We start from the raw sequence: 25439 nt of genomic DNA, 5'->3' as shown, positions 1-25439 counted from the left end.
TATGGGTCATGACTCTTTTCCTACATTAAAAAATATATACCGGTATATACATTATTTAATAATGTAAAATAATTTTATACATTTTAAAACAAACAAACAAATCTAAGAAATTCCATGAATAAAAAGTGAAAATACACTGCACATTTCCAAAGCGACAAGTTAAGGACTTTTAAGACCTTTTTAATACCTTTAAAATGAAATGGAAAGAAATAGGATAATAAAGATGTAAAGATGATTACTACGTCAAATGTAACCAACTATAAAAGAGAATTCAAACATTAGCCAAATTGTGAAATATTACCTAAGAAAGAGGTAAAAGTATATGCTTATGTGTGACACTGTAGTATGATCAAGTAGGTCATGGATTTATCAAAAAACACAAAAAAACGTTTTAATGGAGATGAGAGCTTTCTGCCCCAACAGCGACCATGGGGGTCCTTGAAATGAAAAAGTTTGCTCTACAGTATGTTAGACCCCTACTTTGTCAGGGACAGAAGACTTTGCAGGAGGAATGTGGAACGTTGTTTATCCAAGTCTCATTTAACAAGCTCATTAACCGTATGGGTACAATATTCTGTTACCATTACAGTCACTCATGTTCTCTGTCTCTCTCTGACATGATTGTTCAAATGAAAGTCAAGAAGGGAAACAATTAACACACATAGGCAGTGTGCCCTATGTTTTTCCCCTATTCTAGTTTTACCTTACCATAATAACCCTGGTTCCATTGATGACAGCATTCTGAGCAACAGGCAAATTGCCATCTCAATGTAATAATATCCCAGGCTGACCGGAATGATTTCTTTTCAAACTAATAATCTTATTATTTGCTCTGACTTCATGTCATGTGGTTCACTTAGACTTCAACTGGAGCAGAATGTCTGTTGGACTGCGCTGCAACATTCCACTGATCCTGAGCCCACTTATAAGGATGTGTGCTGAAATTGAATGCTACAGTGCAATATTAGTGCAAGCCACGATGCCTGAACCTCTGGATGAAACCATGTTTTCATAATAATAGTAATAATCCCGAGCCTGGCGGACCTTTGCTGTGTGTCTCTTTCCCCATTTCCTGTCAATTTCACTGCTCTATCAATTCTCATTGCATGGCAATGAGAATTGGGCATATATGAGACAATGTATTTATCTGTGATAAATGTACTTCATATTAGCGGGTTGTCACTGCAGTGTGTTGTAGTAAATGTTGAGAGAGATGGAAGCGTGTGTCGTCACACTCGCCACTATTACTATGGATACTGATACATATTTGGGGAGGCTGTGGCTCAGGATGTAGTAGAGCAGGTCGTCCAATGATCCGTGGGTCGGCGGTTCGAATCCCGGCTCCTCCTGTCCACATGTCGAAGTGTCCTTTGGCAAGACACTGAACCCTAGTGAGGACGCTGGGATTGACTGTTTGCCACTTCACCTCCCAATGTATGAATGAATGGACCATTGTACTGCGCTTTGAGCACTTGGAAAAGCGCTATAAAAATGCAATCCATTATATTAGAAACTAGAAAAAGTGCCCTTCTGGGCACAGGTCTCCACCAGGATAGGAATGTAGGACATTGCAGCTTGCCTTCATCTGGTGGTTGGATAAAAGGGCAACAAAAGTAAACTAGGGAGTTGGCATACAAAGTTATTTACAGATCCGTGCAGTTAGAGGTAAAAACACTTTTCGCCCAGTTATAGTGCCACCTTGAGGCTGAGTTGAAATTGTTCATGTGGCATTTCGTCCTCGGCCTAGTGGGAATGTGGGTGCACAATTTCACGGAAATCACGCGATGTGTTCATGATTTGCAGCATTTTGTTTGAAACTGAGCACTCCTGTGAACTTTGGAAGCCAATCTTAACCAATCAGGATGGAGTCTGAGAAATCTGAAAGACCGGTTTCGTTGAATGGCTCTAGAGAGACTGTGTACCAATTTGCGTGATGTTTGGACAAAATCTGTAGGTGTACTGTGCAAAAACTTGTTTTGCACAAAGCGGCCTCCTGGTGGCGCTATAACAGGCCGTTCTGGAAAGTTTGGGGCAGAGGTTCATCGTTGGCATCCAGGGAGTGTGTGTGCAAAATTTGGCATCGACCGGGTTAACGGTGGCCGAGATTAGCTGCTCACGGACACACACACACACACACACACACACACACACACACACACACACACGGACGGACACACACACACACACACACACACGGACGGACGGACGGACGGAGTGCAAAACATACTCTCCCCCCATGCCTTCGGCCTGGTGGAGACAATTATACTGTCTCATGGACGGATCAGTTGTTTGCTGTGTAGTCCTTCCTCCTCCTCCTCTCTGCTCTCTCAGGTGTGATAACGCATTCAGAAACATGCACGGCAGCTTAGCGACAGATATAAAGAGCCACCTCACGCTCAGAAATGCCAGCGTGCCGTCTGGCATCTCACGATGCCTCTTATTACTCTGCATGATTAAACCCAACACTTCCACCAACATGCAAGAAGCAAGAAAGTGCACCCATGTGTTAATACAGTAAAGGCACGCACGCATGCACATACACACACGCACTCATTCAGCCTCTAATTGTTCTCTCTAAAGGGTCACTCAGACAGCTGTGACTTTTCTCCACATTGTTCTAATGCCTAAATCTGTGTTCACAACATGCCGTACAACAAAGTATAAAATGGGTAAAACGGTTAAATAGTCTTGTCACAAATAGCTAGGCCTAACAGTGCAGCCCGAAGGAAGTTTTGATCACTGGTGACCTTACTTGCATATTATTTATATTTATATTTTCTGATTTCTGATTTATACATCCAACAGTCAAAAGGAATGCATTGGCACGCAAATAAATCGTGGCCCATCTGGCTATCCTTTAAGTTTGAAAAACCACCCATCTTTCCTGGCCAAATGGTTCCCATCCTGGCTCCATGTGTTGAAGGATTACGTGTACACCTCTAGTCGTGTACTGGGATGCTGTGCTCTATAGGGGAGGCCCAGACACCGGCATGATGGCAGGCTCCTCAGCTGTCAAATTATTCATAGCTCAGTGCAATATTTCTCCTGCACAAATGGTCCTGGCAGGTCTGTCTGTCTTGCTTTTCTCTCTCATCTCTCATATTTCTCTACCTCCCTGCTTCTCTCTATGTCTGTCATTATTATCTCCCTCTGTCTGTCTGTCTGTCTGTCTGTCTGTCTGTCTGTCTGTCTGTCTGTCTGTGGATATGAAATCTTACAATATCTTAGCTGTGCCAGTTTATATTTTCCTGCTTATTACATGGCTACTTAATAAAGACATGACAGTATGAATTGACCCAAAAGTAACAACAAAATAGCTTACGGTAATGATAGTAGTCCATTAAGTTTTGCCAGGGCGTCCAGTGCAATGCAAAAAAACATTCTTGTTTATCTGTAAATTATATTATTGTCTTTTTTCATTGGATATGGAAACATCAAGCTGCACATATTGATATGAGCCACATGCTCTGAGTCTTTGATTAAGAGGTCTGTTATTGAGTTCAGAAGTCAGTATTAAAAAATAACAGACCTATAAATGGGCTCTATGCACATTAGCCATATTGGAAAGAAATTGGGCCCCTTCCTTGCTTCCTTCACAGGTGTTACCAATGAGTATAATGAAGGCTCTGTTCCATTTAGTGTACAGTGCACAGTGGCCTCAAACATTTTCATTTCAAGGACCACCATAAAGGTGTGACTGGCGACTGAGAGTGTACACCAGGGGTGCCCACACCATTTTGACTTGAGAGCAGAGTGTACTGTACACAATACAAAATTTACTCTTACAGCTCAATTTGGTTCCATTTGTACACTCTCAGAGTTACAAACCCGGAGGGGGCCACTCGGAAACCCCTCAAGGAACAATGAGGGTCTCTGGACCCCATGTTTCCAGTGAGCCAACATGCACAATATGAGCACCCTGACTCTGTTTGGCCGGAACAGAATACAACCTTAATTAGCATACCGTAATTGGTACAACCTGTGAAGAAAGTAAGGAAGCAGCTCAATTTCTTTCTAATAGAGGGTATGCGCATGACATCATCATCAAACCAGGAAGTTATGCGGGAACGCCTATTGAGTGGCAAAAGACAACTTTATGGCATCGACAGCCCATACATCCAATCAGAAAAGTCCAATATAATTGCATTAACAACATTAAGCAATGTTAAACTCACTTTGCCACTCGATTTGCCATTCACTTTATGCATGCGCATGCCCTCTATATGGTTGCTATGCATATAGCCGCCATATTCAGTGATAGACCACCAATAAACTCCCTGCTTTGTGTAATATCTATGTCTGGCCTGCAGGGGAAGCTGTTCCAGTGGAGGAGCAGCTGAGTAGCAAAGAGAAGAAGGCTGCTGGTGGCAGCGAGGCCACGCCCATCATCGAGGCCTTTGCCCCGCCCCCAGCGCCTCTGGCCAATGAGGAGAAAAGCCAGTATGAGACCCTTATCACAGACCTCTACCAGCAGCTGGACGACAAGGTTTGTTTGATGTGTGTGTCGCCTAGCAACAGGACTACCTCTTTCTTTGGTGCCTTGCCTAGGTGGAACGTGGTCATATGCCTATCCCTAGCCTAAAAGAACCTTGTGCTTTTCTTGGCATAGAGAGGGGCGGATCAAACTAGCGCTTGCAACGGACGCCGCCTCCCTATTGGTTCATTGGAGAACACTGACTACCTGTCAGTGGGGAGTGTTGGCTGGTTCAACATCCTAATACATCCTAATACTGGGGGGTCAAATTATGACAGGCGATTCCTGCTGTCAAAATATGACCCCCCAGTCAAAAAACACTTTGTTTGAAATAGACACTCATGCTTTCCAAGGTGTGATTTGGGGTCCTAAGGATGAATACAAAATGAATATCAACATCTTAAAACCGAAATGTTGAATTGTGGGTTTGTGGGATGTAAATCAAAAAGGGGGGGTAACTACCTGTCAGTGGGGAGTGTTGGCTGGGAGGAGGAATAGGACTAAGGCCCTATACGTCCTCTCTGGGGGGGGGGGGGGGGCAGCAGACCTGCAATGTGGTGCATACAAACTAAAAGCTGCTTCCACACATTTATTTTTGGTCATACGTTTAAAGCTTTATAGTCTAGAGACCAAGAGTAATATTTTGAAAGCCAGTGTAAGGATTAAAGAACTGCAGTGATATGCTCCACTTTCTTGTGGAGCATGTTGCGTCACGCAATCACACAATATTTGTCTCTGAGATGTAGTGGAGTAAAAGTAAAAGTATAGAACATTTGAAATACTCCAGTAAAGTAAAAATACCTGAACTGTACAATACATGAATACATTTACTATCGACCACTAACAATAGCACAAGTATCGAATCACACACATCCACATAGCTGGGAGCTGCCAAGTGCATATAGAAAGAGAAGAGAGCTGCCAAGTGCAGCCATAATGATGTCATTAGCCTGAAGCACCCTATGTAATATTTTATATTAATATACAGATGAGTACAAATCTTCTTGTGTAAGCAGGGGTCTTCTATATTATTTCTCTATTATGATTTCATAATAGGTCTATAATGAGTTTTATGTTAATGCTGTAATAACAAATAAATGATACTGAGATGGCCAAGAATCTGTCTATTCATATGGGATATTATACATGTGGGACATAGTGTATAATTGGTGGTAATATCATTTTCATTAGGCAGACTAATTGGCCCCAAAATCCCTCTTCAGTTAGTGGTAAACATAAACATTGGCCTGCATCCCAAAGCCTTCCTTCAAAACACAATTAGGTAGGTGTACCGTTTACATAAATAGAGGAATGACACAGGGTTCGTGGTGCTATGGTTGAAAGTGTGCCCTGTATAATCCATAGACTGTAAACAAATGTGGTTAATTCTTCTGTACGTAGTCCATGGCCAGACTGTTGCCTCCCACAATTTTCAAATGCTTCCGGTAATATGTAAAGATATATTTTGTCATGAACGGAAATGATGAACAGATGGCCAGCTTTGTGTAGGTATAGTTCCAGACTCCATATAGCATTCTGAGATTGTGGAATAGTCGTCTGGGTACGCAAGACAAATTCTTCTGCAACCAGCAGGAGGGGAAATAGCGCCACCCTCTCTCTCTAGTCCGGCCATTAATGAGAACTGCAGCGTTTGAATTACTTCCTCATTGGCTTGTTCAAAAGCGGATCCTTGCCACCTGGGCCCATCATGACTCATGGATCTATTTCGTGTAAGTCATGCAGACCTTGCTGAGTCATGGTGTCTCTCCTTGTGTTCCCAGGATGATGAGATCAACCAACACAGCCAGATGGCGGAGAAGTTCAGAGAGCAGACCATTGACCAGGACGAGGTGAGCTCACCTGTCTGATGTCATCACACCTGTCTGATAGGATCACACCTGTCTGATGTCATCACACCTGTCTGATGTCATCACACCTGTCTGATGTCATCACACCTGTCTGATGTCATCACACCTGTCTGATGTCATCACACCTGTCTGATGTCATCACACCTGTCTGATGTCATCACACCTGTCTGATGTCATCACACCTGTCTAATATGATCACGCCTGTCTGATGTCATCACGCCTGTCTGATGTCATCACACCTGTCTAATATGATCACGCCTGTCTGATGTCATCACGCCTGTCTGATGTCATCACACCTGTCTGATGTCATCACACCTGTCTGATGTCATCACACCTGTCTAATATGATCACGCCTGTCTGATGTCATCACGCCTGTCTGATGTCATCACACCTGTCTAATATGATCACGCCTGTCTGATGTCATCACGCCTGTCTGATGTCATCACACCTGTCTGATGTCATCACACCTGTCTGATGTCATCACACCTGTCTAATATGATCACGCCTGTCTGATGTCATCACGCCTGTCTGATGTCATCACACCTGTCTGATGTCATCACACATGTCTGATATGATCACACCTGTCTGATGTCATCACACCTGTCTGATATGATCACACCAGGGCGGTGGTGGCTCAGGGGTAGAGTGCCTGGATGGTAACCGTAAGGTTGCCAGTTCGAACCCGGGCTCCCCCAGAGTTACTGTCGAAGTGTCCTTGAGCAAGACACTGAACCCCTAATTGCTCCCGATGTGCTAGTTGGTGCCTTGCATGGTTTCCGCTGCCATCGGTGTATGAATGTGTGTGTGAATGGGTGAATGTAATGCACAATCTCTGTAAAGCGCCTTGGATAAAGACGCTATATAAATGCACCATTTACCATTTACACCTGTCTGATGTCATCACACCTGTCTGATATAAGCACTTCCTTTATCGCTAAAAAGGTCCACAAGGATTTGTATATTTATTGTTTGTTTATTTCACACAAAATAATTCACAAAATAATTCAAAGGTGATGCACAAGGACTTAAAAATCAGACAAGCTAGAGAAGTAGCATTCTCGACAACTTTTACATTTATTGTTGGATATAATTAATTACATCAGTGTGGAATATGCACATCTATTACTAATAAAACATTAATAGCCAGGTGTCAAAGAGAAGAAAAAACTATATATAATGTGACCTCAGTTATGTTAGTGCTGGGCGCCATCTAGTGGCAGAGTATTGCATTAGCATTTGACTACAGGCTCATGTCCATAAGAGAATAAAATAGAACAAGTGCTGCTATATTTGTTCAGTGGTCAACAAAGTATATACCGGTATATTGGCCCAGGCGGTGGCGTAACCGTCTGGGCACCCGACTGGTAATCCAGTCGCAGTGTGCTGTGGGTTCGACTCCTGAGCCCGACACGGCCTTTACTGCATGTCTTCCCCCATCTCTCTCCCGTTTCATGTCAGCCTACTGTCTGTCCCTTCAAAAAAAACCAATAAAAGGCGTAAGCCGCAAAAATATTTCTTAAAAAAAAAAAAAAAAAAAAAAAGTATATATATTCAAGGAAATACTCAAGTATTCAAATGTACAAAATATTACTTTTGAAAGTGCATTTTGAAATGTACAACATTCCCCCAAAAACGTAAATAGAATATTCTGACATTTTCAGAATAGTGAAAATAGCCGATTTGTGAGCTTGCTGTTTTCACTATTGGAGAAAAACAAAAAAGGGCTTGAGGCTAGTTAATTGCTGATATATTTTCTGATATATCTTTCAAGTCAAAAGTAAAATAATTCTATTAGAAATGTTGGTAAAAATCATATGAGAATACTCATAATATGAATACTCACATAACACATTTAGACCGGCTGCCGAGAGAGCGTTACTTTATCTCTGAAGCCAGGAATGCGTGCACGGCTCCTTGTAGGTCCTTTTCAGATTACATTCTGTGAAGTTTCCCAGAAAAACCTCTGGTTTCAGGTTGTCTTTCATAAAACTGCCGTAGGTTTTAGAAGGCCATTTCAAAATCCCTAACATAAATTGATGTACGATGACAAGAGCGCCCCTCATTTCACGGGAGTGATTTTTAGCATCTCTGTCGGGTGTCCAAAACTGCCACTTTACACATGATTCAAATTCAAAACAGATCTGATCGTCTGCTTTTGCTATTTTTGTGTGACGCTGTAGCGCGATCAAGTAGGGCATGGATTTGCGAAAAGAAACACAGTATGGAGATAAGCGGTTTCTGGCCGACAGCGACGCTATTACGTAGTATTTTCATGGTATAACAGTATGACAATAGCCTTGGCCCCCTACTCTACTGTACTGCAGTTAACCATTGGTCCCCTACTCTACTCTACTGTACTGCAGTCACTACACAGAATGATGCATTGCTTCACTAATGGACTCTACTTACAGCAGTAGGGATGCCATTTCAATGAGAGCTGCATTTCCATGGCAACGCTGCTATTATGGAGCCGTGAGTGTTGTGAAGTGGTTTGAACAACGTTTTGAACAAGGGTGAACGGAGTCGGAGACAGTCGCTGTTCTATCACGTTAGTTAGTCCCTCAGAGTCAAGGGCTCATTTGGATGAGGCTTCAACAGAGTAGTGTTTTGTTATGCTGCTCATTAGGCCTGTCACGATTTAACATTTACGTTGACCATTAATAATTTGTGATTAACGTTTCTATTGTGTTTCTGAAATCGAGCCTTTTAGGCTTCGTAATCAAAAGTTGCACAATCAAAAAAGAAAATGTAATTGATTGATTGATTTATTGAAATATTTATTAACAGTTTGCATAATTACAGTACATTTCAAGCACAAACTCAATACAAAGACTGTTAACTGTGAGTGGACGACCCAATTAAGCATTACACTTGTTTACAACAGGGTCCACTTTGTTCAATTCATCAAAACATTTAGAGACGTACAAATAGACACTTCTATGTAGTTAAAGAACAGAACAGGAATTCATCATAAAGGAAGCAAAAAGGGAAAATAAACATATACAGTGAGGGGAAAGGGGGGGGGGGGGATTCAGATTTTACAGGGGCCAGTTTCGAATTGCAGCCGTCCGTAGGTGCCCTTTGAGAGCGGTTTTGAAGGAGTCAAGGGATTCACATCATTCACGTTGGTAGGGCATTCCACATTTTGGTGGCATAGGAGCGAAAATAATTTAGTCCCTTGTTTGTGCCGAATCTGGGTTGTACATGGTTCGAAGTCCACACCCACAACACCAGAGGGAGTGCACCCTCTGGTGTTGTGGGTGTGGACTTCGTTTACATTAAGGAAGTATCTAGACAGGTACATGGGTATCTTGGTGGTGTATCGAATCTTGTGGACCAGACCCATTGCAAGATGCTGTACTCTGTCGTCGACCCTAAGCCATCCCAGCCAGTCAAAGTGGGCAGGGGTGAGGTGGGTTCGGGGGGTGAGGCCAAGTAGGAGCCTGACCAGTTTGTTTTGGGAGGTCTGGAGCCTTGTTTTAAGGGCCTTTGAGGTGCTGTGGTACCAAGAGGTGCATGCATAGTCAAAGAAACCTTGTACCTAGGTCTTCAAGGTGTTTTTGTTGACCAGTGAGGAGATCCTGTAAAGGAATCTTGTTCTTTGATTGACTTTTTTGATTACGTTGGTGGCAATCTTTATCACCGGAAAGATTGGCCTCCAGGATGGAACCTAGGTAGGTAATTTCATCTTTTCGTGTGATAATATTGTCACCCACTCTAACCAAGAAGCTATCTGCCTTGCTGAGATTACTATTTGATCCGAAGAGAATGGATTCAGTTTTTCCCAGGTGTATGGATAGTTTGTTATCAGCAAGCCAGGTGCAGATTCTACCGAGTTCAGAGCTGAGGGTCTTTTCAACCTGCAGTTTGCTCCTGTCCGAGACAGGAATCATCTGCGAACAGGAACAAGTTGCAGTAATGTAAATGTAATTGCTAGTTGCTACTTCCACTATTTTTTGAAAATGTTTTTCAACCTGGAATCGATTATGACGATTATGCAAAAGTAATTGTGATTTTCTAAAAAGTTTGCGATTCGACAATTATAAAACCTGCTCCCTATTACTGCTATAAGACAAGCTTGTAGATTTTTGAAGAATCGTGGAAATGTGGCGTAAATCTTTGAATATATATTCATTCAGCGCAAACGTTTTTAACTCAAATCTTTGCTTCTGGGGGAGGTCCCTGGAACAACATGTTTTCAGATGCGGGTCCGCAGCCAAATGCAGATAATTCTGGGGGTCCTTGACATGAAAAAGGTTGAGCACCACTGACATAGAAACATAGGTTTTTCAGAAAACTGTCAGGATCTAGAAGACATTTGTAGAATAGATTTCAGTCCTAAATGGGTTAAACCTGTGATTGATGTGTGCTTGCGCTCCAGATTCTGGCCTCTAGCCGCAGGGACTACGAGCGCCTCCAGGAGGAGCTATCTCGACTCCAGCGGGAGAACGGCTCCTCCAAGGAGGAGGTGAAGGAGGTGCTGCAGGCGCTGGAGGAGCTGGCCGTCAACTACGACCACAAGAGCCAGGAGGTGGAGAACAGGAACCGCCACAACGAGCAGCTCAACGACGAGCTCAACACCAAGACGGTGAGATATTATATACCTCCCTCTGCTGGTCAAATAGTGATTGGCTGCCCCTTTGCCCTTGCTTGAGGCCCTGTTTAGGAGTAGGGCTTTGAGGAGGGCCAGGAAGACCCTAAAGACTGAAGGCCCGACATTCAAACCCCCCGACATTCAAACCCCTTATCCTGCTCCTCAATGCTGCTGATGTCCCCCCTGACCCCCTTCTATCCTCCCTCCACCCCCACTCAGAGTCATTATGGTCTTGACTTGTGCTCTGACTGACCTGAACACTTGAACTCTCTGCACTTTATATTTATTCATTATTCATTGTACTATGTGTGTGTGTGTGTGTGTGTGTGTGTGTGTGTGTGTGTGTGTGTGTGTGTGTGTGTGTGTGTGTGCGTGTGCGTGTGCGTGTGCGTGTGTGTGCTTCCAGAGCACTCTGGAGGAGGTGCAGAGGGAGCTGTCTAGCCTCCAGGACCTCAGCAGTCACCACAGGAAGAGAGCAGCAGAGATCCTCAACCTGCTGCTCAGGGACCTCAGTGAGATCGGAGGAGTGCTGGGAACCAGCGACCTGAAAGCTGTAAGCACCATCACTTATATACCCTGTACCCTACCACCCTACTGTAAGCACCATCACTTATATACCCTGTACTCTACCACCCTACTGTAAGCACCATCACTTATATACCCTGTACTCTACCACCCTACTGTAAGCACCATCACTTATATACCCTGTACTCTACCACCCTACTGTAAGAACCATCACTTATATACCCTGTACTCTACCACCCTACTGTAAGCACCATCACTTATATACCCTGTACTCTACCAACCTACTGTAAGCACCCACACAAATACCTACCCCTAAACACATGACTCGTTTACACTGTGAAATCATAGAGCTATAATATAATCTAGAGAACGGATTGAGGAGCGATAGCCCTCAATAGCGAAAACCTCTCAACATAGCACCACCTGTCCATTGAACTCCCTTGAACCATCCCTATAGCAGATCTACAAGCTCAACGCGTGTCACATTGCTCCTTATTGTGAGCTTGTAGATCTGCTATTTTCACACATTTTGTGTGACACTCTTGTATGATGAAGTAGGCCATTCATTTATTTATTTTTGTATTATTTATTATTAAAGGTATATTCAGTGAGTTCACTTAATTCAAATATCACTTATTTTTTTGTTTTGTTGTGATAGTCCTCCCTACTATAGAGTGTGCTGGCCATATAAGGAGTTCCTCCCTGTCCCCAGTTAACCCCTGGGGGTCAAAAAACCTTAGGTTTCGTTTTTGACTCTCTATCCTGATTGGACGAAAGGCTGGGTCCCACAGCCAAAAACGAAACCTAAGGTTTTTTGAGTGAAATCACTGAATATACCTTTAATGGATCCACAGAGTTACAGATGGGTTGGCATTGAGGATTATGCATTTCATGCACACACACACACACACACACACACAAACACACACACACACACAGACGGACGGACGGATGGATACGGCCCCTGACTAACCCAGTGTGTGTGTGCGTGTGTGCGTGCGTGCGTGCGCGGCGGTCCCTCCTCAGATGGCGGAGAGCAGCAGCGTGATGGAGGAGGAGTTCACCATGGCTCGTCTCTACATCAGCAAGATGAAGTCAGAGGTGAAGTCCCTGGTGACGCGCAGCAAGACGCTGGAGAGCACTCTGCAGGACACCAGCCGCAGGATGCAGGCCAACGAGAGGGAGCTGTCCTCCTGTCAGCTCCTCATGTCCCAGGTTAGAACTGTCCTCCTGTCAGCTCCTCATGTCCCAGGTTAGAACTGTCCTCCTGTCAGCTCCTCATGTCCCAGGTTAGAACTGTCCTCCTGTCAGCTCCTCATGTCCCAGGTTAGAACTGTCCTCCTGTCAGCTTACACATACACACAGTGAGTACGATCGATAACATGCCATGATTTCATATTTATGCGTGTCGCGTGTCTGTCTGTCCATGACACAATCATAAAATATTACGGGTGCGACACTGGGTGATATAGACAACAACAATTGCTCAAGTAATGTCGAGTCCTGCATCATAACATGACAAAAAGGATAATGTGTACAGTACATACAGTATGTGTACACAGACATACACAAAACCAAAATGAACCCCTCCTCCTGCCTAATTGTTGTGTCTCATTGTATGATCCGCAGCACCAGGCAAAGATCAAGTCCCTGACGGACTACATGCAGAACGTAGAGCAGAAGAAGAGACAGCTGGAGGAGAGTCACGATGCTCTGATGGAGGAGATGGCCAAACTGAAGGCTCAGGGTCAGTGAAGGGAAGACACTGGTTCCCTCTGGAGTGTTTTGTATTTGTTGATGTGTTATTTTGTTTGTTTTGTTTTGTTGATTAATTGAATTACCTACTGTAGGGCCACAATGGAAACGGGTCCCCAGGACTTTTTTGTGTTATCCCTTTTAGCTTGAATTAATGTCTTACTGTACCTCGTGCTGTTTAAATGTTGTATTCAATGAATGAATCAATCCAATCGATCAATCAATCAAGCAATCAATCAATCAGTCTTTCTTCTTGGCGTCTTCAGGGAAGATGCAGGAGGGGTCAGTGATGGACAAGGAGAAGGAGACTATGATCAGACTGCAGGATGCTGTGGAGATGAAGGTACAACAAACTAGCAATATGTGCAGAAGCATCTTACATAAGTATCCTAACAATCCGGGATTAAAAGCCTCAATCTGGGATGTGTGTGTGTGTGTGTGTGTGTGTGTGTGTGTGTGTGTGTGCGTGTGCGTGTGCGCGTGCGCGTGTGCATGTGTGTGCGTGCGTGTAGAAGACCCTGGAGGAGCAGATGGAGAACCACAGAGAGGTGCACCAGAGACAGCTGTCCCGCCTGAGAGACGAGATCGAGCAGAAGCAGAGGCTGCTGGACGAACTCAAAGAGTGAGCACTATGAGCCCAGACCGAGAGGGGCTGACATGTGGTCATGTGACGGGAACATATATGACCTTAACGTGTTGATGTGACAGGAACATACATGAACCATACATAACATGACCTTAACGTGTTGCTGTCTCTGTCTGTGCCAGTCTGAACCAGGCTCTCCAGCTGCAGCAGAGCAGGCTGCAGTCAGACTATGACAAGCTGAAGGCTGAGGAACAGGAGAAAGACCTGAAACTGCAGAGACTGGTGTAAGCACTTTGCCCCTAGCTAGCCTTGACGTCAAGGCAGTCTTAAGGTTAAAATGTAATTTAGATAGCATGTTATGTAGAGATACCGGGTGCATTTGTTGACCCGACATCCGATGGTTTTTACAGGTGCATTTGTTGACCTGACATCCCATAGTCTTTATAGTTTAGTTTTGTGTACAGATTTTTATTTATTTATGTTATACTATTTATTTTAGACTGATGATTTGGATTGTTCTTAGTTTACCTAAGATCTTGGATTACTATCTCTATGCATTTAATGTATTACCTCATGTTCACCTATCTTACTTTACATCTGCTAAATGCCTATATTGTAAATTCTAAGTTTGAGCCACTCTGCCCACCTCATTATCTCTGCATCGCCTGAGAGAAAAAACCTGTGGGTCCGTCCCCGGCCCACAGGTTGAGAATCACTGGTTTAAAAAGTGGCGGTCCCCGGCCCACAGGTTGAGAAGCACTGGTTTAAAAAGTGGCGGTCCCCGGCCCACAGGTTGAGAAGCACTGGTTTAAAAAGTGGCGGTCCCCGGCCCACAGGTTGAGAAGCACTGGTTTAAAAAGTGGCGGTCCCCGGCCCACAGGTTGAGAATCACTGGTTTAAAAAGTGGCGGTCCCCCGCCCACAGGTTGAGAATCACTGGTTTAAAAAGTGGCGGTCCCCGGCCCACAGGTTGAGAATCACTGGTTTAAAAAGTGGCGGTGTTCTATAAGCAAAGCTAATGTTTCCTCTGTCCTCCTGACCTTTGACCTACCAGGTTCATGAACGACAAACGAGAACAGGCCAAGGAAGACCTGAAGGGTTTGGAGGAGACCGTGGTACGTTTCGTAGTTTAATACCATACACTCTGATTTTATTATTATTTCAGGGTCAACATCTACTCTGACTCTTGTGAACACGAGCTTGCGGATCTGCTACTTTTGATACTTTTGTGTGACGCTGCAGTAGGGTGTTAGTTTAGGAAAAAACATAAAAAAGTTAGAAGAGAGGTTTCTGACATGATGATGAGTCAGGTCCATGTACTTTCATCCCTTCAGGCTAAGGAGCTCCAGACTCTACTGAACCTCCGCAAGGTCTTCATCCAAGATCTGCATCTGCGGGTGAAGAACGTAAGGACACTTAGAGAACAGCACTCATTGTACATTGCTTACATAGGCCACTGGTTCTCAAGCTCTTTCATGTCAAGGACCCCCAAAAGATGTATTTGGCTGTGGAAACCCATCTCCAAAAGAAGCAATGAATTAAAATGTTGAGTTACAAACTTTCACGATTTTTCAAAAATATTAAATATTCAAGCTCAAAGCACGGAACAAAGTGACGCGCTATGAACTTGTTATATCTGCTATTTTTAATAACCAAAGAGTATAAAATATTGGTTTGAAAAACACTGATTTGTTTTTCAAGATTTTGTATAAAGCAGATGTACTGTATAGGCTTGAAGTTGTTAAACTGAAGTGGTGTCCCCGGACACCACTGACATAGACTACCTAAAGAGAAATGTGTACAATCTGTTCTTATGAATTTTCAGCAACCATCTATTTTATTACTGTAGTTTTGTAGTTGTACACAATTGCATTTGAACAACTTTAAGCTAAGAATGGCTCATTCTGTTTAGTAGTATCAATAAATACTGAGTTATTCTGTTGAGTATATACATGTATTAGTTATTGTCTAGAGTAACTATAGCTAAATTCCAATACCCCAAATCTCGGCCACTCGCTCACTCCCACTCGGTCACTCGGGTGATTTATACGTGTGCGCATCCTGGCGCTTATTCACTATTTCAGGAATAAATAGCCTTGCCTTGCACATGTTACCAATACATACACAATTATGAATTGTCTATTCTGTAGACTGTACGGCTGTTCGGAGTTCCAGTGATCCAGCTGTGTGACACTGTATTGTTCCACCACTTTTGCTTTGGCAATGTTAACGTATGTTTTCCCATGCCAATAAAGCCCTTTGAATTGAATTGAATTGATACACGTCATTAGTGATCGCGGAATGTGCCGTCGCTTTGAAATGACAGCGTAGTGCATTCCGATTCTAGAGTAAAATTCGACCACCACTCTGTCCTCGCATCGAATCCTCTCCTCCTCCTCTCCTCCTCGCTGGGGGCGGAGCCGAGGAGCGAGTGGAGGACGCGAGGAGAGTGAGCGAGTGTGAAAGTTGCGGTATTGGAATTTAGATTATATTTCTCTACCCTTGCCTCTTGCTCTGTCTTATCTCAAATGGCAGGATTCATGTCTTTTGTCTCCGTGTGGGTTGTTGTTGTGTGTTTCCAGTGATCTCCACATGAGGTCACTGTTGCACCATCTCATGGCTCCTTTTGTGGGAAAAGGACCATTGTCACATCAAGTCAGCCAACACTCAAGCCAGCCCAAAAGTTGTCATGTTGTCTGTAGTGAACTGGGCCAACATGTTCTGGTCTTTATGAATTATGATTGTATATCCTGTGACCTCTGACCTTTCAGAGTGCAGAGAATGACAGTGATGAGGCTGGAGGAAGCCAGGCTCAGAAACAGAGGATCATCTTCTTGGAAAACAACTTGGAGCAACTTACCAAGGTCCACAAACAGGTCAGTTAGGACCGGGGTACGCCTGCACACACACAAAACACACACTATCTTTGAGTTGAATTCGCTGGTCATCAAATTATTGGCTCTGGAACACAACAAAAATCACTCAATCCATCAATCAATAGATTATAGAAAATAAGTATTTTTTGGGGGTTAAACTACTGCGTTAAGTGGTTGATTCATGATGTAATTTTATAAGTCTGGGTTTTCCGGGGAGACACCAAATGTATCTTTTGGCACTCAAGCTGAAACGTTTGCGGCATCCTCTGTTGTTCTACAGCTGGTGCGGGACAACGCAGACCTGCGCTGTGAGCTGCCCAAGCTGGAGAAGCGCCTGCGGGCCACGGCGGAGCGGGTGAAGGCCCTGGAAAAAACCTTGAGGGACGCCAAGGAGGGCGCCATGAGGGACCGCAAGCGCTACCAGCAGGAGGTGGACCGCATCAAGGAGGCTGTGCGCTCCAAGAACATGTCCAGGAGAGCACAGATAGGTACCGTAATCGCCTCGCAACCCGTCAGATGACGGGTTAAGATTTAAAGTCACTTATAAATGACCTAATACTGTAGATTGGCTATTTTCTGTGAATCTCCCCCTCAGAATATGGATGCTACTTTGCTAGGATTAATTCAAGTGATTAATGTGTGATATATAGAATGATTCCTGTTTGTTTTCTAGCCAAGCCCATCCGCGCCGGTCATCAGCACCAACCTCAGCACCCCTCCTCGTCTTCATCAATGGGACATTCCATCCGGGGCGGTGTCCAGCGGTGCCCAGCCCCTGTCAGCCCCCGTCACCACCACACCCCCCGCCAACCCCAAACGTCGCAGCCCCGCCACCACCCTCAGCAGACCCACTCCAACCCCCAGCCTCAGCACCCCCAGCACCAGAGCAAGTAGGTCCCAGCGCTGTACTAAACACATGCAGTTGTGTTGTGTGTTGCCTGTGAGTTACATTGAGGTTACATTTGTTTTATTCAAATATATATTTTTATTACTTAACCTTCATCTAACTAATTAAGCTCTATATACGTTTGTTGTAAGATGAATAGATAAAATAGACGTTCACAATGCGTCACGTTGTGACTTTCCAGGCCATCCGCATCTCCCCAGATAAGAGTCTCAAGAGCAGTGGTTCTCAATGTTTTTCATGTCAAAGGATCCCCAAATGAATCTGTATTTGGCTGCAGACCATCATCTGAAAAGATTTTGTGCCAGTGAGTCAGTTGTTTTCTACTATAAGTACAAAGTTCCCAACGCGTTGCGATGCAACGCGTTGGCAGCTTATAGATCGTCTATTTTCGAATAGCCGATCTACAATAGGGTTAAAGTTATTAAACTTCCTTTGGGGACACCGCACCCCGACCCCACCCCACCCCGGAAACCCCCTTAAGGACCCTTGAGTGGGAGACCACTGCTCAAGAGAACACATTGTCCCCGACTAAATTAAACACAGTAAAATAATCTTGCTGTCGAGTGCAATGCCATTCTTCTGGACAGTGGGAACAGTGGTAGCCATGACAACGGGTCACGTCAAGGCTTTGTCTGGGGATTTGCAAAAACGTTGTGACAAGTAGGATTTGGCCACCTAGAAACTCAAATCTGAATGTGCGCTATTTCTTCTTCAAGTTGTTTTCCCACAGAGCTCTGTTTTGAAGTCTTTGCAGAAGTTCCTTATTTCCTCTTTTAAGACAATGTGTTTTGCTGAATGCTCAATTCAAAGGCAAATTGCATTTTAGAGCGCATGTCCATGGTCAGTCTATTCTTCTTTTGTCTGGCACTTTGAAAATGAATTAATCAGATTGGCTCTAATTGATGTTGGTGCACTCTATGTCCATTGGCCCTTGTGAAGATTAATGTCCCCAGTCAGAGTATGCACATTAACTGATTTAGTTTCAAAGAACTCCAGCATCTAATCGGTCCTTAGAAGACCCCAGACCCTGGGAATGGCCTGTGTGTGTGTGTGTGTGTGTGTGTGTGTGTGTGTGTGTGTGTGTGTGTGTGTGTGTGTGTGTGTGTGCGTGCGCGTGCGCGTGCGTGTGCGCGTGCGTGCGTGTATGCGTGCGTGCTCGGGTGATTGTGTCCGTGCGTGCGTGCATGTGTGTGCCATCAGCTAAGCAGCATATCCATTCAGTTTTGTAAAAGAAAATCTAGTGTATGTCAAATATATCTCTGTGGGACTTAATGGAAGCTGCAGGCTCTCATTCATGTTATATTAATTAACTTCAGATCATGCCTGCCATTCTTATGAGCGTTCTCCCACTCCCAATCTTCCGCCGTAGTCTGAAAACCCACCTTTTCAGACTCCATCATGGCCCGTAGCCCTTACCCTACCCCCTTAGATAGCACTTTTTGTAGACTTAGATAGCATTCGATACAGACTTATAGCATGTTATGTAGACAGCACTAGAATTGCATTGTATGTAGTCATAGCACGTCATAGTACATATGTATAGCATAGTATAGTATATATGTATAGTTTAGTTTCATTATATAGATATTCCACTGTTACGTTCTTAGCTTACGCATGTTTCATGATAACTACTTTGTATGTATGTGATGTATTGCCATGCTTTTTTTTTCTTGCTTAATGTAAGTCACTCTGGATTAAGAGCGTCTGCTAAATGCCTACATTTTAAATTGTAAATTGTTCTGTTTTATCACACTTTTTCAAAAGATGGTGGTACATGTTTCAGTCTACCACCAGGTGGCGGCACATACCTGTATATGTATTAGTACTTAGTAGCTCATAAACACACAGATTGAAATTGCATGCCTACATGCCTTTCACACCAATAAACGGTATAAGCCAAAATCACTGAAATGGTACTGTAACTGACCACTCTGCCTTCCTTCTCACATTATTTTATAGGTAAAGGACAGACTCTGAACTCTCTCCTGTGTATTATTGGACCTCTTCTTCAACAATAGACAATACTGGACATTCCTTTCTCGTTGGGTTTCTAGAACATCACCATTCTGCCTTTACTGAGACCACAGTACTCAAAACATTCTGTATCCTTAAGATGGCCGAGAAGTGCTTTCCTCTTTCAACCTCTGCTACTATGTATGTTGGCATTGGCCCCAACTCTATCTGTCTTTCTTTCTGTCTTACCTACATGCCAACTGTATCTGTCTTTCTCCTTCTGTCTTAAAGCGGCACTATGTAATTTTATTTATGAATAAAATGTAATTATGTTAATACCTTATAACTTGGGGTGGTTGTATTTAGACTCCCTGCTCTTCTATTGAGACATTTAGCTCGTGTCAAAGGTCATGTCTCACCTAGACACAGGATCTGACATGATGGTCAAGATTCAATTTCTCAGGCGGGCCCTACCTCCTTCCAAGATTCAATTTCTCCCCATGAGCAATCAGGTAGTCTCTATTAGCTCAACGGTAAAAATGTCAGCACCAGGTTCAAATCTGGTGGAGAAGAGGAAAGTTACATAGTGCGGCTTTAACTGCCTGCCAACTCTACCTGTCTTTCTCTTTCTGTCTAACTACCTGCCCAGCATTAATGCTACTGATGCTTTCTCTTTCTGTCTAAATACCTGCCCAGCATTAATGCTACTGATGCTTTCTCTTTCTGTCTAAATACCTGCCCAGCATTAATGCTACTGATGCTTTCTCTTTCTGTCTAAATACCTGCCCAGCATTAATGCTACTGATGCTTTCTCTTTCTGTCGAACTACCTGCCCAGCATTAATCATCTCTCTCTGTCTGTATACTGCTCACCAATGAAAATGTTAAAAACAAGTGTTGAGTAACTGAGGTTAATGAGCTATATCTTTGTTTACAGGATTACCGGATTTACAGGATTACCGAGATCATGTAAAAACTATTAAACAATTCTTGTAAGACCCTAAGGTTTAGCACTGGAACCCACTCTGTTTTAATGAATGTTAAAATGTTTTTTATATTGTTTTTATTTATTATTTATTTTTGAGAAGCACTTTGCGTTGCACTGAGAGTTATCTTCTGTGTTTTAATACATTTTATTTATTGAATGTAGTGTTTATATATTTTGTATTTTTTTTTTTCTTTAATTTTGGCCTTTATATTGTTTGTTTTCCACAATGGGCCTATGTGCTAATATTGATTGTTTTTATATTGGTATTTCTATAATTTTTCAATACATTTTATTTATGGGATGTGTTTATATATTTTGTATTCATTTATTGACTTTTGTTCTTTAATTTTGGTACATTTTTAACAATGTGCTGTCACGTTACTGAGGTAATCACTACAGGGACTACAGTAAAGCTCAATGTGTACAGTATATTTATAGTTCTATGTGTACTAGGATGCAAAACAGTGTTGATCCACCATCTCATTGTAAAACCTTTGTAACTTGAACAATCTTGATGTATCGAGGAAATGTATAGTCCATTGGTTCTCAAACTGGGGGAACCACAGGGGTCAGATGGGGGTCCGTGGCCAAATACATATTATGTCCTTGATGTGAAAAGGTTTGAGAACCATTGGTATAGTCGCTCTCTGAGCACAGAGTCCAAAGAGAGCATTTTTGGTGCACATTACTGTTCAACCACAACCTTTGCATTGTCTGTAAATATCTGGTTTCGTTGGTCGAGTGATGTGGTTGGTTGTTGTGTTGTCTCGCTCACAGCACAGTCTTATAAGGGTTGGTTGAGTAAGAAGGACGTGAACAATCATTCTGTTGAAATCCCCAAAATGAGCAAGAAATCTCGTGATCCGGCCCAAACATAATGTGCAGATGAGTCAATGATTGACATACTCAAAAGCCCATGACTTTATGTTTGGAAAGCGGATACACTTGTGATCCAAAATAAACACTAAATTAGGTTTTTGCTAAAGTTTTAGGCACACACACGCACACAAAAAAACCTATTTCACAGAAAATCTACAAAAATAGAATCAGTCTTGGCCTGGTCAAATGCAGGACTGAGGAAAAGTAGCACAAAAATATTCCCATTTCTGAAGGACTTAATTAGGCTGCTTTGAGTAATGAATGTTTGCTGATGATGGCGCCAGGGGTAGGCCTGGCATTATTTCTGCCAAATGGATGAATGAACTGGTATAACCAGGCTCCTTGTTTTCATGATGCTGCTCAGTTACTCAGCACGTCATGAAACCCACAGAGTATGTTGTTGTTGATGTTTGAACCATATCCATGACTATAGCGGAGGGCTTTGATGCTGAATAGGGGTGAAAAGTATTTCATGGGGCTTGGAGTAACAGTCGGCAACCCCCAAATATGCCATTGTATATAGATTTCACGGTTTAAACTATTGGGGTTTATCGCAATCCATGATTGAGGATATTCATGTGGGGATATCTTAAATGGTTGTAATAATAAACTGATATTGAAGCTGTGTTCGAGTTTGTGGAGAGAATGAGATTGCAATCCTGACCTATCGTTGCTAGTCAGTACTAGAAGTTACTGATTGTCCAGCTTGGTTCTCTGTGGTCTATACTGCAGTGGTTCTCAACCTGTGGGTCGGGACCCAGTGGGGTCCCCACATGATTTTGGGGCTTAATTTGCAACATTGTTTTCTCACCCAACAGTTAAACAAAGCAACATACAGTAGGCCTATTACAGTGTAATTACAGGGTATCTGCACATTTCTAAAGTAGACCTTTTTAATATGCCTAAAAACGGGTCAGAATTGGCCAAATTGTCAAATAATATAAGGCATTAAGAAGAAAAAAAGACGGTCTACAAGCCCACTGCCTCGTTGTGAAGCGGTGTGAGCTTGTAGATCTATTTTCACAATATTTATCTGTGGTGGAAGTGGAACCAAGTAACACTAAATGTAATGCCTCAACTCCTACAATTCCAAGTGCTTGTCAGGGTAGTGGGTCCCCAGTTCAACTATTCTTTTGGGGGGTCACGGCCTGAAAAGATTGAGAACCACTGGTCTACTGTATCTGTCTGTGGCACAGTTTTGTACGAGTAGTGCTTTCTTAAATTCTGTTTGTGACCTTGCACAACAATTAAATAATGTTAAACGTGTGCCACATAACATTTCATGCAATGCCACTTGTGCTGTTGGTGTGTGTGTGCGTGTGAGATGTGACGCACATTGAGAGATGATGCGGTTGGTCAGTATACCGTCATCAACAGGTCTTCAACAGGTGGTCCGGGACCCGTAGGGGGGTCCTCAGAGTTACTACAGGGGGGCAAATCTTTGTGCGATAGGATAATTGTATTACATTAACCTCTTGTACCCTCACATTCTTATTCTGAGGAGAACTTTAGCCAAAAATAGCAAATTTACAAGCTCACAACGCCTTGCGTTGCGAGTCGCTGTTAGCTTATAGATTGGCTATTTTCTATTTAAAAAGAATAGCAGACCAAGTATACAGAGTGATCGATCAAGCTCACTAAGTAATCACTAAGACGGTTTAAGTGGTTAAATGTCAGAAAATACATTAAAATGAATCCAACACACACTGGTGAAGAAAAGTTTAATCTGCAACACAATTTTATACAATAGATGGGTCTCTGCTTCGTCTCTCAGCTATAAGGTCCTTGGGCTGAAACATGGTGAAGACCTCTTCTCTCTCTGATGTCCAGATAAGATGTCATTTGAACAGCAACCTGTTTCTATTTGGCTGTGATGTGCACAGACCTACTAAGACTTCATTTGAATAAAAGACTAATAAAAGTATGGTTTCTGAAATTTCCCTCAATAAATGATTACATTTTTCACCTGTGTTGACTATAGATTAGACGATGCACATGTCCCATTTCATCACGCTTTAGTAAAACTAAGTAAAATGGGGGCCCTAGTGGTATTAAAACATTTGAAAACCACTGACAGCTATTTATTATATCCGTACGGCAGTGGGTCCGGGGACCCCCTATGCTTGAGGGGGGCCAGAGGTCCCAGCAAAATGTATCAATATACTGTAGCATCAACATCAAAATGTAGTAGTAGTTTAAGCACTACAGTATCTAGGCCTACTGACTTTTTACATCTGCTATTTAAAAAAAGGAAAATCTGGAAAAATTTGTGGAAATAATAATATAGAATATTTTCACAAATCTTGTATGGTGGAATTTGTCTTGGCACAAACTCTTCTCAGGTGGGGGTCCGCAGCCAAATACATAATATTCATGTCACCTGTGACCTCACCCTCCAAATTAAGTTTGAGTTCGACTCTCCTGAGTCCTGAATCAGGAAGCCTAACTAACTTCACCTTGACATACAGGCTCCAGGCTCCGCCTCTCTTCCCCGCCTGCTCCTCGGCTCTCTCCCCGCCTGTCAGTCGCTTCCACCCGGCACGGCACCGTCCGGAACGATCAACAACATGGCTCATCTTCACTGTCTGTAGACCCAGTCAAGAGACAGGTAAGCCTTTTAACCCATGAGGCCATAACTGAGGTTTAAATTGAAACGCAGATTTAGACGTTACTTTAATATTGACCCCTACAGAAAAGTATTATCTAAATAGTCTGCACTCATGCGCTAGTCTCAAAAGATTCGAAGACTACTATTATGTTATCAAGTGAGTCAGTGAGAGCAAAACGGTCGATATTACGGAGACTGAAAGATTATCCAGTACAAACAACAAAGTGGTAAATTATATTAGGGATAGGTATAGGTTAGCCAACATGCTTGTATAAGGCAAGCAGAAGCATTGTCCTGTGTTGTGCTGTGGACTGTTGGACGCCCACTCTCTCTAAACGTTTTACAAGTTAACAACCATGACAGATGACTAGCCCCTTTCGGGACCCTACGTAAAACTTTTCTGATATGTTGTTGAATGCACTGGGTCGAACAAATGTCAGAAACTTCAGTAGCATTTGGGTTCTGCTTGGAGGGCTAACAGATGACCATAACAGGACAGGAGATGCACTTCAACAGAGCTAATTTCAGCAGTAAACCTATAATATCATAACCACACCACCACCAAGCTTAAGTTCTCTGTCATACCACTTTATTTTTGATACTCAAATGAGTGTGTTCTATGATAGTCAGAACACAATATGCAATGCAACAATATGCAATATAACAAGCCTGTAATGGAAACTAACTGACGTGTCCTGAACTAGCCTTGGATCAAGACTATCATACTGTAGATGTTACTGTATGTGTATTTTAGTCAGACTGGATAAAATACATAGCCTATAGGCCTAGTCTTAAATTATCTTAAACCAAGGCTAATCCTGAACTGAACATTGTCAACAAATAGCCTATAATATGCTTTTATCACCACAGCAGCAGAGGACAATTTGAAATTAATGTCCGTGCTCTAATTTCAGATTTGTTTCAGCCATTCTCTGTTTACAACCTCCTCCTGTGGCCCCGGGGCATACACTGTGTGTGCTGTGTGCATGCATGCGTGTAGCAGAAGTTCATGTTGTGGACAGATGGTCCACGCAGCATGCTTCTACCCTCAGTATACCAACTGGACCCAGAACTTAAAAACACATCTTAACATCGCATCATTGCTGTCACGCAGAAACCTCTTATCTCCGTATTTTAATGTTTTTTTCAACACTAAAGTGTCACACAAAAGCATCAACAGTAGCAGATCTACAAGTTTTGAACTTGTACAGTAGATACTATTGCTACTTTTCTATTTTTGCATTTGAATCCTGAAAATTAACTGTTTTTGGTTTCCACCCAGCCGACAGAGACGATGTGGACTGTTGTGTTGGCGTGTGTGGTATTTGTTTTATGATGCCCCCAGGGGACTTGTGGTGTGCAGTTGTGTGTCTGACTGGCAGTAAATGTAGTTTGTTCAACTACATTTGTTCAACCCTTCCTTCGCGA

General features: G+C 43.0%; 2 protein-coding genes across 2 annotated transcripts in view; both read left to right on the top strand.

Moving 5' to 3' along the window:
• Positions 1-19639, top strand: part of kif5c (kinesin family member 5C) — a gene marked incomplete at its 5' end in the record, with an annotated part of 39222 nt that extends 19583 nt beyond the window's left edge. Inside the window, 15 exons of the mRNA XM_083775937.1 lie at positions 4311-4486; positions 6256-6324; positions 10724-10930; positions 11343-11489; positions 12488-12676; positions 13091-13208; positions 13483-13559; positions 13729-13838; positions 13985-14086; positions 14856-14916; positions 15136-15207; positions 16573-16677; positions 16958-17165; positions 17351-17567; positions 19544-19639. Coding sequence (XP_083632063.1) covers positions 4311-4486; positions 6256-6324; positions 10724-10930; positions 11343-11489; positions 12488-12676; positions 13091-13208; positions 13483-13559; positions 13729-13838; positions 13985-14086; positions 14856-14916; positions 15136-15207; positions 16573-16677; positions 16958-17165; positions 17351-17567; positions 19544-19547 — 1862 coding nt within the window. The 3' untranslated portion in view covers positions 19548-19639. The remainder of the gene's footprint in view (positions 1-4310; positions 4487-6255; positions 6325-10723; positions 10931-11342; positions 11490-12487; positions 12677-13090; positions 13209-13482; positions 13560-13728; positions 13839-13984; positions 14087-14855; positions 14917-15135; positions 15208-16572; positions 16678-16957; positions 17166-17350; positions 17568-19543) is intronic.
• Positions 19640-23918: 4279 nt separating this feature from the next.
• lypd6b (LY6/PLAUR domain containing 6B) overlaps positions 23919-25439 on the top strand; it is a 32554-nt gene continuing 31033 nt past the window's right edge. The window contains exon 1 of the mRNA XM_083776927.1: positions 23919-24011. The gene's annotated coding sequence lies outside the window, so the exon portion shown is untranslated. The remainder of the gene's footprint in view (positions 24012-25439) is intronic.

Source organism: Protomyctophum parallelum (assembly GCF_964188405.1).
Source record: "Protomyctophum parallelum genome assembly, chromosome: 11".
NCBI lineage: Eukaryota > Metazoa > Chordata > Actinopteri > Myctophiformes > Myctophidae > Protomyctophum > Protomyctophum parallelum.
Note: the sequence above shows the minus strand (reverse complement) of the source record. Positions and strands in the feature narration are given on the sequence as shown.